This window comes from Trachurus japonicus, chromosome 17, assembly GCF_045865225.1.
Source record: "Trachurus japonicus isolate A0001 chromosome 17, Traja_1.0".
In the NCBI taxonomy this organism is placed as follows: domain Eukaryota; kingdom Metazoa; phylum Chordata; class Actinopteri; order Carangiformes; family Carangidae; genus Trachurus; species Trachurus japonicus.
The window spans coordinates 16,159,728-16,176,728 of NC_140923.1; the positions used below are offsets into that span (position 1 = coordinate 16,159,728).

The 17,001-nt window shown below is 38.5% G+C and overlaps 1 protein-coding gene and 1 long non-coding RNA gene across 5 annotated transcripts in view; both read right to left on the reverse strand.

The window, feature by feature from the left end:
* The window catches only part of LOC146970383 (uncharacterized), a 58,001-nt gene extending 57,045 nt beyond the window's left edge, over nt 1-956 (reverse strand). For 3 of the 4 annotated variants that reach the window (XR_015038130.1, XR_015038131.1, XR_015038133.1), the window contains exon 1: nt 775-845. Coding sequence is in view for 1 of the 4 variants with exons in the window: in XM_085806092.1 (XP_085662218.1) it covers nt 96-173; nt 422-469; nt 775-897 (249 nt within the window). In the remaining 3 variants the exon portion in view is untranslated. Of the gene's footprint in view, nt 1-95; nt 174-421; nt 470-774 lie in introns of all 4 variants that reach the window. The other variant, XM_085806092.1, reaches the window with a different exon arrangement.
* Nucleotides 957-14,640: 13,684 nt separating this feature from the next.
* On the reverse strand, nt 14,641-15,185 carry LOC146970384 (uncharacterized). The gene is made up of 2 exons (XR_015038025.1): nt 15,142-15,185; nt 14,641-15,039 (listed from the first exon to the last, which is right to left on the reverse strand). It is a non-coding gene; the product is annotated as an uncharacterized LOC146970384 (long non-coding RNA).
* Between the last annotated feature and the right edge of the window lie 1,816 nt (nt 15,186-17,001).

Sequence of the window (17,001 nt, forward strand, 5' to 3'; positions counted from 1 at the left end):
CATCTTTAGCAACTGTTTTTCAGCATTCACTTATTTTACTAAGAATTAGGGGGAAATAATAATCATAAGTTAAAGTCAAGTAAATTTGTTCTTACCTCTCTACATGCGCCTGGTCTCCAACTACAGTAGGATGACACATTGAGATATTTCTTGGGAATTCTGCGTCGATTCAGCTGTGAGAAAATCTGAATTAATTTGTGTTAAATTATGGATTTATTTTGTTCTAATGTCTACTGGTCTTCGAAATGACTTGTGTTTCTCAATGCAGTTACAAAGAAACACTGGTGAGTCTTAAATACACTTGTGTTCATTTGATCATTTCCATTTTCATCCCACAGGAGATATTGGAGATGTTGTGCCATTTAGTCTTTGTATCAAAGATGTTGCAACATTTGAGAAGCTCCTGCGTCGACCTTCTTACCTGCCTAAGAAGCAGTTGACCTCTGGTTTCCTCATTGGCTCTCTTAACCTGGACAAAATGAACCAAGACAAATATTTAATTTTGCATTATCTCTCACAGAAACTACTTTTTCAACTTCTATTCAAACTCATATGCACAAATACACATTTCAATGTATTGAAATTTGTATTCTGCAGCTTGATACTTGGAAAAAAATTGCTTTTTTATAATATAAAGACCTTACATTAGTTTATTTAGTAACTAAAGTAACTTTTAGTTATTGGTTACTTAATTTATCTCCTTATCTCTCTGACCTTTATATAATACAAACAGAAAACATTGAATCCGTGAAGCTCCTGCATGGATCTTCTTACCAGATCAAGAGGTGGTGGTTGTTGATCGTCTGTCACCAGAGCGGCTGCATCAGTAGAAGTGAAGACGGTGAAGAGCAGGAAAACCTGCAGACACAACAGGACCAGCAGCAAACCTTTCATCATGGCTGATGAACTGGAGAGTTTGATCCAGATGTGAAACACACTCAGCTTTATATACTCACTGTGACCATTTTCATGTAATCAAAGAGGAAGGAATTATGAGGATGTATGATGATGTAAAACAAGGGGTTTTTCCATGATTTCCATTATGTTTAACTCAAATTTTTGTCACAATTCCTGTTATGACATAGTTTTATATGAAAAGATAAATATTGCTAGATGTACATACACATATTTCCCCTCAGAAAAAAACCTCAAAATCAGTATATTGAAAAATACTCATTTGTAATCCCGCAGCTTCATCTATATTTTAACCACATTCAACTATCTCTCCATGAATTTGTTTCCCCGGGTAACTGGTGCTCAGTAATCATTATACCTGGTTGTAAAATATCAATAAAAAGAGAAATACGTCTGAAAACAAAATCATTCCAACTTTATGGACAACAGTGTATTTTTTGTTTATTTTTACAGGGTCAGAGCTGGCTACTTTTTTTCATCAATTGTCCAAATGATCTTGTCAGGAATCTTACAAAGTGGGAACTGCGGGCAATATAAACTTTTACTTCCTCAACTCTTTAGAAAATCTGGAAGAGTCCAGTATTTGCCAAGACACATTGTACATCAGTGTGAGATGATTCATCTTAAAAACATATTGAAACATGTCTCATAAACGTGACTTAACTGAACCGAGGATGAATGATTAGTTCAAAGTGGTTTTACAAGTTCTTTTTTTTTCAATTTATGAGTCACTTCTTCTTTGGCATGAAGAACATAAAGTTGTGGTTGAAGGTGACACTTTAGTGTGGGTTTGGGACTCAGCTGGAAGCGACTGCAGTGAGTGTGATAAGGAAGCTTCACTGTGGTTCATACTATTAAAGTTAAGACTTCACTGAAAGTTTCTATCATGAATGAAACTGTGTTTCCAGAGATGCATGATGGGAAGGTTGCTGCATGCTCCTTGTGTTTGCTTAGTAACTTCATTTAATGAGTTGAATTAATTTAAAGCACTTAATGCACAGAACTGAAATAAACACAAGGAATACAATGTACAACGAACAAAGGTGTGCAGTTGAGTTGCTGGAAAATAATTTACACAATCGCTGAATTACCTTTAGTGTATTGACATTTAAGTTAAACTATACAAGTAAATCAATGTTGGAGGCTTAATGTGATTCTCCATTTTGTATTTTGTTTGAAAAATTCCTCATTATAATTTTGTGAAACATTTCTGCTTCCTTCACTGATCTGGAAACAGTAACACTATCTACTAGAAAAAAAAGCACCTCACTTTACTTTTTGACTTATTTGACTTCTGCATTTTAATGATGAACACATTAAAATACAGTTCCCGAATCTTATCCGGTGTTTTGCTAAAAGCAGATTTTTGTGTGCATCATCATTGAAACTCTAAAGACCAGAGGTGTGGACTTGGACTCGGGACTTGAGACTTGACTTGGACTCGAGTCCCGATTTTGATGACTTAAGACTTGCTTGATCAAATCAAAAAAAGACTTGGACTCGCTTGGGACTTGATGCCAAAGACTTGAGACTCTACTTGGACTTAACCCTCTTGACTTGAATTCAAGTCAAGTCACATGAAGCAAGCACAAATATTAAAATAATCACATCAATGTTACTGTAGCAGCCAGTCAGAGACGTTCTATATGGAACCCACTCCTGTTATCAGTCTTGGCTGTATGATTAATGCCAACACACCAAAGCCTACCACACACATAAAGATAATCTGGCTGATTTTGCCCCGATTTTCCCCCTTCCGACCAAAGACAAAAATCGCCCAATTATCTTAGGCTTTTAAGATTATTTTATGAGATTCTGGTTCTGGATTGTGATGTTTTAAGATTTAAATTCTCCCGACAATCAGCTCGTAAAACGGTTGGCGCCGACAATCGTAAATATTAAACATGCTCAATATTTACGATTGTCGGCTCCGATAATTGTGACCGTTTGGATCAAAAGTCGGCTTGTGTGTGGGGGAACTCGACAATCCTGATTCACCGGCTCCGCGGAACGTAATGTGAAATTGAATGTAACCAATAAATAAGCGATCTGACTGCAGCACACGTAGCATAACAAACCAGTGTGGCTAACGGCTTTGGTGGCTACCAAAGACGGTTTAATAGAGTACTGTATCTTTGATGGCTAGCATCAACAGAGAAGCTACGTCAGATCACATTCGATCACGCAAGATTTCTGGCGTGTTACTGTAGGCCTACGTCAATTTTAAATAGCATAATAACAACTTAACAATTGAAGCGTGGTCATGATCTTTATGTATCATTAATTATAATCGATTTGTTTGGGACTCGAAACAAAAATCTTTGGACTTGGTTGGGACTCGAAACAAAATCTTAGGACTTGGTTGGGACTCGAAAAAAAATCTTAGGACTTGGTTGGGACTCGAAACAAAAATCTTTGGACTTGGTTGGGACTCGAAACAAAATCTTAGGACTTGGTTGGGACTCGAAAAAAAATCTTAGGACTTGGTTGGGACTCGAAACAAAAATCTTAGGACTTGGACTTGACTTGGGACTTGAGAGCAAAGACTTGAGACTCTACTCGAGACTTGAGAGCAAAGACTTGAGACTCTACTTGGACTTGCAACATAGGGACTTTCTCCCACCTCTGCTAAAGACCATAACAGTTTGATTTAATAGAAACAAGTTAATGAGGAATAGAGTAGAAGCAGTCAATATTGTTTCAGCAAATGACCACTTTATGTCCAATATATGATGCAGATGAATATAACAAACATGCAGGAAAACGCACTTTAAAAAATCCACATAGTAACGAAAAATGTTTACATCAAACAGCAAAATATACAATTTCACGTCCTCTGATGTAACTCAATGTTTTGAGCTTCATTGAGTAAATGCTGCCGACCATTTGTTCACATTAGTCATTGTTATGTAACAGAAATCTGCTCTTAACTTTTTATGTGAAATGAGCAGTGGTGTGTTCAGGTCATTCAATTACAGTAGTTCAATATTTTGGCAATTTCCGCCCATTACCATAATCCCTATAGCTATAGAAGTACGTTAATTACCTTTATTCGTCGATGCATGTTGTTTTGAGTGGGTTTTTTCCCTTAAATACACACTTCAACAACTCCAAAACACTCTTGTGGAGAAGTTGTGACCTGCACATTCACCACGCTATGAAATAATAACGTATTATGTAACATTACAACACATGAAGAAAATACTCGGAACTACTTGCGTTTTTGAAATCACTCCGCACAGCAGCCGTGTCTGGAAAGTAGTTCCGGCTGCATTTGCCTCGAAAACAACTCTGTCTATAATGTTACATTATTATTTCATAGCGTGGTGAATGTGCAGCTCACAACTTCTCAACGAGAGTGTTTTGGAGTTGTTACGGTGTGTATTCAGGGAAAACCGAAAATTCAGTGTGCCGCGTCTCTTCACCTCTCTCTCAAAACAACATGCACTGACAAATAGAGGTAATGAACGCACTTCTATGGCTATAGGGATTATGGCAATGGGCAAATTTGCCAAAATGTTGAACTATCCCTTTAAACCAATATCAAATAATTCATACAATCAAATTGTTGTCACTGAAATTCACACTGAAATAAATCAAATATTGAACATGTTTTCGAAAACATTTTTTCCTTGTACATGCAGATTCAAATGGATTCCTCTGGTCCTCATTGGAAACGTGTGATGTGGTGGGAGCACCAAGAAACTACTCGTCCTAGAGACAGAGAGACAGAAACAAGGAATTATGTTCAGGAACTAATAAAACTATAAAGTAAACTGTTGCATCTTTCAGCCTCTGTAGTGTGGTTTCATTTTTTTTATTAATTTGTCCTGACCCACATGCATTGTGTCTTTTTTCTACACAAACTCATCTGCAAGTTTGACTTTTAATACAATTACTTTGAATAAAAAACATTTAAAGATCTCAAAGAAGACTTTTAAAGATGAGTCATGACATGATTCAGATATGATTTTCAAGAAGCTGTTCGGGCATTTGAGATAATTTAAAGAAAATACACTTGCAACATTTCTGCACACCGGTTGACAGAAAGGTACTGGAGAAGAAACTCCCGCACACTTTCTTCTCACTTGCAATATTTTTTATTATTAAAAGTTAGGTTAAGGTTAAACAACCGAAACGTTGGCCTTTTAATAATAAAAAAATATTGCAAGTGAGAAGAAAGTGTGCAGGAGTTTCTTTGCCAGTCCAAGAAAATACACACACACAAAAAAAAAAGTCTACTTTACCAGGAAGCTATAGTTTCCTGGTGCAATCTGAATTAAACCGTCTACAGCTTGTGCAGAACGCAGCAGCCCGGCTCCTAACTGGGACAAAGACACGCGAGCATATAACACCGGTGTTCTCCTCCCTTCACTGGCTCCCAGTTAAGTTCAGGATTGATTTTAAGATTCTTTTATTTGTTTTTAAGTCTCTGAATGGACTGGCCCCAGAATACTTGTCCAACCTTATTAAGGTACATGGACCCCCCAGAGCCCTGAGGTCATCCGACCAGTTGGTTCTGGACGTTCCCCGATCGTTCCTTAAAACCAAAGGCGATCGAGCCTTTGCAGTTGCGGCTCCCACACCGTGGAACTCTCTGCCACTTTCTGTGCGGTCTGCAACTAGCCTCTCTACTTTCAAAACACACCTTAAGACCCACTTGTTTACTCTGGCCTCTGGCTGAGTTAAGTCACTGTATTTTGGAGTTATACTGTCTTACTGCTCATGTGTATTGCTTATTTGTTCGTTTATCATACTGCTTTGCTTGTATTGCTTGTTGTATTGCTGACTGTTATCCTGTAAAGCACTTTGGCTGATTGCATGATTTTTTTTTTTTTTTTTTTGGGGGGGGGGGGGGCTAAAACTCAACCTGCAGTGTGTTATTGCTTTTATACAACAATCTCTCACAGTCTGTTTAAACCTCTGTTGAGTCTGTGACCAAAGGAAAAGTCACAAGACATATTCACAATTTGTCAAATTTTGCACTTTGAAATGGTTCAGTTTTATATCTGTAAAGCTGCTTCGTAGTTTCTTCATGGGAGCATGTTCTCAATGTGGGGTGATATGAATTTTTGGACTTACATTTACAATGGAGTGGAAGATTTGGAAACTTACATGCCAAAAAACTCAGAATTTTCAAGTTGAAAGTTATACATTTACAAGAAAAAAAATGCAGATTTATGTGTTTTGTGTGTGTTTGTGTGTGTGTCTGTTATGATCTGTAGATCAAAAGGGGACAAGGCCCTTATGATACCGTCATAATATCTGTCTGGGAATATCTGGGGAACATCATCCCAGATAAAATGTCTGAAGATGACAATGACATGTACTGTACTGTATAGACAATGCTTTATGCTATACACACAACCAGTAATGGAAACTTGAGGATGTTTGTTTGTTTGTTTCAACCAATTTATTTTGTGCCCAAAAAAGAAAACAAAGTGCTGTCAAAGAATTAAATCACTCCATCTTTTGTTCACATTATGCAGCTTTTGGATTCATTGTAAAACAAGACAATAAGCAATAGAACAGGATAAATCCATATACTTTTAATCAAATAAGTACCACTTTTAAGTCCAATATGATATATGAATTAATGTATTGAACATACACTTCTATAGACATTCTCAAATTCACATAAGTACAACAAATTATATTTAACAACTAAATCGTCTCTTATCATGGAATAAACCCTGTACCATGAACATTACTGTGATACAAATGTACTTATTATCATCCACTCCTCGTGACTTCTTGGGTTTTAATGAGAAAGTGAACAGTGGTGTGTTCGGGGCACCAAGGTACTTTTTAAACCTTTAGATTGCCTCAACAATTTAACAATTCTGGTAATTGAAAATCACACTGAAGATTAGAAACTATATGAAGCATTTTGCAGTTTTTTTCTTCTTCTTTTGTTGCAAGTGCAGATTAACAGCAGTGAGATGAAGCGCTCTGGTCCTCCAGTCTCTGGAAACATGGTGTATGGTGTGGAGCATCAGACCTGATCTTCTGTCTTCACCATGAAAAGAATCATAAAATAATGATGATTAAAGATGAGTAATAAGATGATTTAACCATTTGTAAGATGTTGTAAATTTGTTGATTTGTTTACCACGGGACCAAATTGTCCTGGTCTTGGGCAATATCTCAAGCATCTCTTACATCGGTACCAATGACGTTTCTCCACACAGACCTAAAAAAAAAACAACAACATTATTTTGCACAGAAAGTCTAGAAATCACTGCAACTCCACACGGCCCTTAAAACAATATGAAAGGCTCCACACAGACTGTGGATCTTCTTACCAGTTCAACAGACGGTACAGTGATAATAAGATGATATAACCATTATTTTTAAGATGTTGTAAATGTGTTGATTTGCTATGTTTGCAAGAATGAAGGAAAAGTTTACCGCAGAACCAAATTGTCCTGCTATTGGGCAAAAGCGCAAGCATCCCTGGCATGGATTCCTCACACAGACCTAAAAAGACCCAAACATTATTTTGCACAGAAAGTCTAGAAATTACTGCATCTCCACACCCCACACCACACCCTTAAAACAATATGAAAGGCTCCACTCAGACTGTGGATCTTCTTACCAGTTCAACAGATGGTCCAGTGTTTATCTGCCGCGCTGCATCAACAGGTGTGGGGACTGTGAGGAGCAGGAAAGCCTGCAGACACAACACCAACAGCAGCACAGTTCGGTCCATGGCTGATGTACTGGAGCCAACATCAGGCCTGTATTTATACACACACTCGACCAACAGTGGACAAAGGTGAAGCAACAACAGCAAGTCATGACTGCAAGATGCTAGTCATTCTTGGTAACAGCTACGCAGATAATCAGTGTTGATAAATGTTGAACTAAAGAAATGTTTCTTCTTTACACAATAATGATCCATAGACCTACAAACAACTCAAAGCAGGCATGTTATTTGTTCCCCTGCGACTTTTCCCCTGTGATGTAACTGTGAAACAGTCGGTTTCTTTTGACTATACAAACTTGCACGTTATTGTAAATGGTATGATAGACAGATTTTTATTTTTTTTTGTATATTTTTTCTGGCTTTTTCGCCTTTTTGAGAGAAAGAGACAGAAAATGGGAAGCAGAGTATGCTGACTGGTTGGTAATCTAGAACCAGTTCAGTCAGAAAACTCTGAAATGAGAACATATAAGTTATTGAGCGTAGGCATGGCAAGCTGAAGCACAGCATAGGTATCCTTGAGCATGGCTGCAGCAGGTTTGGCATCAGGCTCTGTCTCAGTTATTCGTTCGCTGAATGATCTGCTTTGCCAGACATTACAGGGAATATGCAGACCCCCCTCAGGGAATCATAGAGACAGAGCCCACAGGTGGATGCTGGGGAGGTGGTGGGTTTGCAAAACCTCATGGGCAGCAGGAGCAGTACAGCAGAAAAATAGCAGCAGCAGCAGCAGCAGCATGGCCAGGGATGAGAATGTAAACTGGGGGGTTTAAATAACCCGCCTTATTGGATGAGGAGAGCACGTGACTGATCGGGATCATCCCTATGTTCCCCAGGTCCTATGTTCCCCACTTTGTATGGGACTGGGGAACATACAGTAGAACCCTTTTTCTAAAAAAGGCTCATCAACATCCAATTTTAGTACCCATACCTGGAAGTTGAGTTGTGACTTTAGCCGTTTTCCCACAAAAATTAGCAGATGCCAGTCATTCTTGATAACGCCCTTGCAGATAATCAGTGCTGATAATAAATGTTGAACTAAAGACATGTTTCTTCTTCACACAATAATGATCCATAGATTCACATAAACAACACAAAGAAGGCATGTTATTTGTTCCCCTGCGACTTCTCCTCTGTGATGTAACTGTGGAACAGTTGGTGTCTTTTGACTGTTCAAAGTTGCGCGTTATTGTAAATGGTATGATAGACCGATTTTAAAAGCTGTTGGTGCTAACTGGTTGGTAATCAAAAACCAGTTCAGCCAGACAACTCTGAAATGAGAACAAATAATTTATTGAGCGTAGGCATGGCAAGCTGAAGCACAGCATATACCGTCAGGCTCTGTCTCAGTTACTGTTCCCTGAATGATCTGCTTTGCCAGACATTACAGGGAATATGCTGACCCCCCCTCAGGGAGGTGGTGTGTTTTTTTTTTTATAAATTCTGACCTGTCTTCCTATCATCACAATGAGAATAAATGAAAAAATTTTTTTAAGTGACTCCATCTTTCAGTCACATATGACACAGTCCTTGAACAAATTCACCATGCCATTATTTTTCATGGTAAAAGCAGATATTTGTGTGCATCGTCATTGAAACTCTAAAGACCATAACAGTTTGATTTAATATACATGTTTAGAAACAAGTTAATGAGGAATAGAGTAGAGGCAATCAATATTGTTTCAGCGAATTACCACTTTATGTCCAATATATGATGCAGATTAATGTAACAAACATGCAGGAAAATCAACATACAGTAGTAACGAAAAAGATTTACATCAAACAGCAAAATATACAATTTCACTTCCTCTGATGTAACTCAATGTTTTGAGCTTCATTGAGTAAATGCTGCCGACCATTTGTTCACATTAGTCATTGTTATGTAACAGAAATCTGCTCTTAACGTTTTATGTGAAATGAGCAGTGGTGTGTTCAGGTCATTCAGTTACAATAGTTCAACATTTTGGCAATTTCCGCCCATTACCTTAATCCCTATAGCTATAGAAGTACGTTAATTACCTTTATTAGTCGATGCATGTTGTTTTGAGTGGGTTTTTTCCCTTAAATACACACTTCAAAAACTCCAAAACACTCTTGTGGAGAAGTTGTGACCTGCACATTCACCACGCTATGAAATAATAACGTATTATGTAACATTACAACACATGAAGAAAATACTTGGAACTACTTTTTGAAATCACTCCGCACAGCAGCCGTGTCTGGAAAGTAGTTCCAGCTGCATTTGCCTCGAAAACAACTCTGTCTCATAATGTTACATTATTATTTCATAGCTTGGTGAATGTGCAGGTCACAACTTCTCAACGAGAGTGTTTTGGAGTTGTTACGGTGTGTATTCAGGGAAAACCGAAAATTCAGTGTGCCGCGTCTCTTCACCTCTCTCTCAAAACAACATGCACTGACAAATAGAGGTAATGAACGCACTTCTATGGCTATAGGGATTATGGCAATGGGCAAATTTGCCAAAATGTTGAACTATCCCTTTAAACCAATATCAAATAATTCATACAATCAAATTGTTGTCACTGAAATTCACACTGAAATAAATCAAATATTGAACATGTTTTCGAAAACATTTTTTCCTTGTACATGCAGATTCAAATGGATTCCTCTGGTCCTCATTGGAAACGTGTGATGTGGTGGGAGCATCAAGAAACTACTCGTCCTAGAGACAGAGAGACAGAAACAAGGAATTATGTTCAGGAACTAATAAAGTAAACTGTTGCATCTTTCAGGCTCTGTAGTGTGGTTTCATTTTTTTTTTTTGTCCTGATCCACATGCACTTTGTCTACTTTTTCTTCTACACAAACTCAACTGCAAGTTTGACTCATAAAAATTCAAATTCAAAAGTTCAAATATTATGAATAAAAAACATTTAAAGATCTCAAAGAAGAGATTTTAAAGCAGAAGTAAGCGATCCGGTCATTTTGGCTAATGCTGCGTTCCAGGCAGGCTTTTGAAACCGTAAATTACAGCTTCAAGTCACGACTTACGACTTTGTAGCGTTCCAGGCAACCCACTCGTGTTTTTCCGACCTGTTTTACCTGTGAAAGTCACTATAACGGCCACTCGTAACTTCCGACCCGTGAACTCGTACCAGATCGAACTGGTACGACTTCACAGGTCGGAAAAACACGAGTTACAGGTTGCCTTGAACGCACCATAACGTCTTGTCAGCCGATGGAGTTAGCAGCCCCCGCCCTCGTCATGGATCTATTGGTCCTCGTCCCTATGTCACCACATTCACGGCGTTCCTTGGCTGCACACACAGCCCTTCATGCCGTTCTCTCTCCTCATTGGATAAAAATGGTAGGATACGAGAAATGTTTTCTCCTCGGCTCAGAGCAGAGCAGAGTGACTGACAGACCCGTGTTTCAGACCAAACACTCTATGTAAGTGATTGCTGTCGGAAGATATAACTATTTAAGACTTATATTAACACAAAAATATCGCTTACTTCTGCTTTAAGGTGAGGCATGAGATGATTCAGATATGATTTTCAAGAAGTAGGCTACTGTTTGTTTGGGGAGATAATTTTAAGAAAATACACTTGCAGTGGAAACACTTCTGCACACCAGTTGACAGAAAGGTACGTCAGAGGAGGAGAGCAACGTGGACTGGTGAAGAAACTCCCGCACACTTTCTTCTCACTTGCAATATCTTTTATTATTAAAAGTTAGGGTAAGGTTAAACAACCAAAACGTTGGCCTTTTAGTAATAAAAAATATCGCAAGTGAGAAGAAAGTGTGCAGGAATTTCTTTGCCAGTCCAAGAAAATACACTAAAAAAGAAGTCAACTTTACCAGGAAGCCATAGTTTCCTGGTGCGTTGGGAGCCAGCTTGGATCTTCGTTTTTCCAGTAACACCTGAAAGATGATATACTATCACAGTCACACACCACTGCCGCATTTTCAATGATGAGTCATTTTTATTTTACCGTAAATGAAAAATTCTCAAAAGTCAAGTAAATGTGTTCTTACCATTTCCATTGGTCCACACGCACCTCTACGCCAACTACAGAGACCGGTCAGTTTTTGTTTTTTCTAAAAGAAAATGTCATAAAAATTCAAATTCAAAAGTTCAATTATTATGAATAAAAAACATTTAAAGATCTCAAAGAAGAGATTTTAAGGTGAGGCATGAGATGATTCAGATATGATTTTCAAGAAGTAGGCTACTGTTTGTTTGGGGAGATAATTTTAAGAAAATACACTTGCAGTGGAAACACTTCGGCACACCGGTTGACAGAAAGGTACGTCAGAGGAGGAGAGCAACGTGGACTGGTGAAGAAACTCCCGCACACTTTCTTCTCACTTGCAATATTTTTTATTATTAAAAGTTAGGTTAAGGTTAAACAACCGAAACGTTGGCCTTTTAATGATAAAAAATATCGCAAGTGAGAAGAAAGTGTGCAGGAGTTTCTTTGCCAGTCCAAGAAAATACACTAAAAAAGAAGTCAACTTTACCAGGAAGTCATAATTTCCTGGTGCGTTGGGAGCCGGCTTGGATCTTCGTTTTTCCAGTAACACCTGAAAGATAATACACTATCACAGTCACACACCACTGCCGCATTTTCAATGATGAGTCATTTTTATTTTACTGTAAATGAAAAATTCTCAAAAGTCAAGTAAATGTGTTCTTACCGTTCCCATTGGTCCATATACACCTATACGTTTTCGTGTTGTCTAAAAGAAAATGCCAAGTGAGTCAAGAATCGTAAAAAAGCTTAGCACAGACTGTGAATCTTCTAATAAGTAGACTGTTGCTAATTGTTATAAACCTTCAGAACTGCTTCATCAGCAGACGTGGAGACTGTGAGGAGCAGGAAAGTCTGCAGACACAACACGAGCAGCAGCACAGTTCGGTCCATGGCTGATGAACTGAAGCCAACATCAGGTCCGTATTTATAAACATAGTCGATAGTCAAAGTGGTCAAAGGTGAAGCAACAGCAGGATGTCAGCGGTGCTGCATGTCTGCAAGATGCAAGTCATTCTTAGCAACTGACCAACTGATGATATCTGTTAAAAACATGTCATGGAGGAATGTGTTTCCTTCGCTTATTATACTCTACAATCTTTTTTTGTGGCTCTCGTCTCATTACTGCCAAAACTATAGATTTTATTTAGGGACTGTGTATATTTTTGGTAAAATGTGGATTTTTGAGGATACAGTGCACTACAGAGTGACAGTGAGCAGGAAATTTAAAAGACATTTTACCTGTGTGTGTGTGTGTGTGTGTGTGTGTGTGTGTGTGTGTGTGTGTGTGTGTGTGTGTGTGTGTGTGTAACTGGTTTGTTGTTTACATCAACCATTTCGGTTTTTTGAATGTTTTCCTAATTTTTCATGTCAATAAGGTCAAAAGTAATGTGATTGTTTTAGTGAATCGTTTCCATGTGATTACTTTTGTATTTCTAACAGAACAAAAAATAAGGAAGCAACACAGAATTAGGCAACATAAAGAAGTAAAGATAGCCCATATCAAACAACCATCTTGTCTTGTTCACACACACTTGCCTAATTAATGTCTGTTGTGTGCAATCTATAACTACTAGTTATCTCGCTTAGACTACTGTAACTCCCTGTATGTCGGCATTGGCCAATCTGAATTAAACCGTCTACAGCTTGTGCAGAACGCAGCAGCCCGGCTCCTAACTGGGACAAAGACACGCGAGCATATAACACCGGTGCTCTCCTCCCTTCACTGGCTCCCAGTTAAATTCAGGATTGATTTTAAGATTCTTTTATTTGTTTTTAAGTCTCTGAATGGACTGGCCCCAGAATACTTGTCCAACCTTATTAAGGTACATGGACCCCCCAGAGCCCTGAGGTCATCCGACCAGTTGGTTCTGGACATTCCCCGATCGTTCCTTAAAACCAAAGGCGATCGAGCCTTTGCCGTTGCGGCTCCCACACTGTGGAACTCTCTGCCACTTTCTGTGCGGTCTGCAACTAGCCTCTCTACTTTCAAAACACACCTTAAGACCCACTTGTTTACTCTGGCCTTTGGCTGAGTTAAGTCACTGTATTTTGGATTTATACTGCTCATGTGTATTGCTTATTTGTTCGTTTATCATACTGCTTTGCTTGTATTGCTTGTTGTATTGCTGACTGTTATCCTGTAAAGCACTTTGGCTGGCCTTCGGCCTTTAAATGTGCTATATAAAAAAAGCTGACATTGACATTGACATTGACATCTCTGTAGCAGTTCTTTGCATGAGTGATTGCATGATTTTTTTTTTTTTTTTTTGGGGGGGGGGGGGCTAAAACTCAACCTGCAGTGTGTTATTGCTTTTATACAACAATCTCTCACAGTCTATTTAAACCTCTGTTGAGTCTGTGACCAAAGGAAAAGTCACAAGACATACTCACAATTTGTCAAATTTTGCACTTTGAAATGGTTCAGTTTTATATCTGTAAAGCTTCTTTGTTGTTTCTTCATGGGAGCATGTTCTCGATATGAATTTTTGGACTTACATTTACAATGGAGTGGAAGATTTGGAAACTTACATGCCAAAAAACTCAGAATTTTCAAGTTGAAAGTTATACATTTACAAGAAAAAAAATGCAGATGTATGTGTTTTGTGTATGTTTGTGTGTGTGTCTGTTATGATCTGTAGATCAAAAGGGGACAAGGCCCTTATGATACCATTATAATATCTGTCTGGGAATATCTGGGAAACATCATCCCAAATGTCTGATGATGACAATGACATGTACTGTACTGTATAGACGATGCTTTATGCTATACACACAAGCAGTAATGGAAACTTGAGGATGTTTGTTTGTTTGTTTCAACCAATTTATTTTGTGCCCAAAAAAGAAAACAAAGTGCTGTCAAAGAATTAAATCACTCCATCTTTTGTTCACATTATGCAGCTTTTGGATTCATTGTAAGACAAGACAATAAGCAATAGAACAGGAGAAATCCATATACTTTGAATCAAATAAGTACCACTTTTAAGTCCAATATGATATATGAATTAATTGAACATACACTACACACATTCTCAAATTCACATAAGTACAACAAATTATATTTAACAACTAAATTGTTTCTTATCATGGAATAAACCCTGTACCATGAACATTACTGTGATACAAATGTACTTATTATCATCCACTCCTCGTGACTTCTGCTCTTGGGCTTTAATGAGAAAGTGAACAGTGGTGTGTTCGGGGCACCAAGGTACTTTTTAAACCTTTAGATTGCCTCAACAATTTAACAATTCTGGTAATTGAAAATCACAGTGAAGATTAGAAACTATATGAAGCATTTTGCAGTTTTTTTCTTCTTCTTTTGTTGCAAGTGCAGATTAACAGCAGTGAGATGAAGCGCTCTGGTCCTCCAGTCTCTGGAAACATGGTGTATGGTGTGGAGCATCAGACCTGATCTTCTGTCTTCACCATGAAAAGAATCATAAAATAATGATGATTAAAGATGAGTAATAAGATGATTTAACCATTTGTAAGATGTTGTAAATTTGTTGATTTGTTTACCACGGGACCAAATTGTCCTGGTCTTGGGCAATATCTCAAGCATCTCTACATCGGTACCAATGACGTTTCTCCACACAGACCTAAAAAAAAAAACAACAACATTATTTTGCACAGAAAGTCTAGAAATCACTGCAACTCCACACGGCCCTTAAAACAATATGAAAGGCTCCACACAGACTGTGGATCTTCTTACCAGTTCAACAGACGGTACAGTGATAATAAGATGATATAACCATTATTTTTAAGATGTTGTAAATGTGTTGATTTGCTATGTTTGCAAGAATGAAGGAAAAGTTTACCGCAGAACCAAATTGTCCTGCTATTGGGCAAAAGCGCAAGCATCCCTGGCATGGATTCCTCACACAGACCTAAAAAGACCCAAACATTATTTTGCACAGAAAGTCTAGAAATTACTGCATCTCCACACCCCACACCACACCCTTAAAACAATATGAAAGGCTCCACTCAGACTGTGGATCTTCTTACCAGTTCAACAGATGGTCCAGTGTTTATCTGCCGCGCTGCATCAACAGGTGTGGGGACTGTGAGGAGCAGGAAAGCCTGCAGACACAACACCAACAGCAGCACAGTTCGGTCCATGGCTGATGTACTGGAGCCAACATCAGGCCTGTATTTATACACACACTCGACCAACAGTGGACAAAGGTGAAGCAACAACAGCAAGTCATGACTGCAAGATGCTAGTCATTCTTGGTAACGGCTACGCAGATAATCAGTGTTGATAATCAATGTTGAACTAAAGAAATGTTTCTTCTTTACACAATAATGATCCATAGACCTACAAACAACTCAAAGCAGGCATGTTATTTGTTCCCCTGCGACTTCTCCCCTGTGATGTAACTGTGAAACAGTCGGTTTCTTTTGACTATACAAACTTGCACGTTATTGTAAATGGTATGATAGACAGATTTTTTTTTTTTTTTGTATATTTTTTCTGGCTTTTTCGCCTTTTTGAGAGAAAGAGACAGAAAATGGGAAGCAGAGTATGCTGACTGGTTGGTAATCTAGAACCAGTTCAGTCAGAAAACTCTGAAATGAGAACATATAATTTATTGAGCGTAGGCATGGCAAGCTGAAGCACAGCACAGGTATCCTTGAGCATGGCTGCAGCAGGTTTGGCATCAGGCTCTGTCTCAGTTATTCGTTCGCTGAATGATCTGCTTTGCCAGACATTACAGGGAATATGCAGACCCCCCTCAGGGAATCATAGAGACAGAGCCCACAGGTGGATGCTGGGGAGGTGGTGGGTTTGCAAAACCTCATGGGCAGCAGGAGCAGTACAGCAGAAAAATAGCAGCAGCAGCAGCAGCAGCATGGCCAGGGATGAGAATGTAAACTGGGGGGTTTAAATAACCCGCCTTATTGGATGAGGAGAGCACGTGACTGATCGGGATCATCCCTATGTTCCCCAGGTCCTATGTTCCCCACTTTGTATGGGACTGGGGAACATACAGTAGAACCCTTTTTCTAAAAAAGGCTCATCGACATCCAATTTTTGTACCCATACCTGGAAGTTGAGTTGTGACTTTAGCCGTTTTCCCACAAAAATTAGCAGATTCTAGTCATTCTTGATAACGCCCTTGCAGATAATCAGTGCTGATAATAAATGTTGAACTAAAGAAATGTTTCTTCTTTACACAATAATGATCCATAGATTCACATAAACAACACCAAGAAGGCATGTTATTTGTTCCCCTGGGACTTCTCCTCTGTGATGTAACTGTGGAACAGTTGGTGTCTTTTGACTGTTCAAAGTTGCGCGTTATTGTAAATGGTATGATAGACCGATTTTAAAAGCTGTTGGTGCTGACTGGTTGGTAATCAAAAACCAGTTCAGCCAGA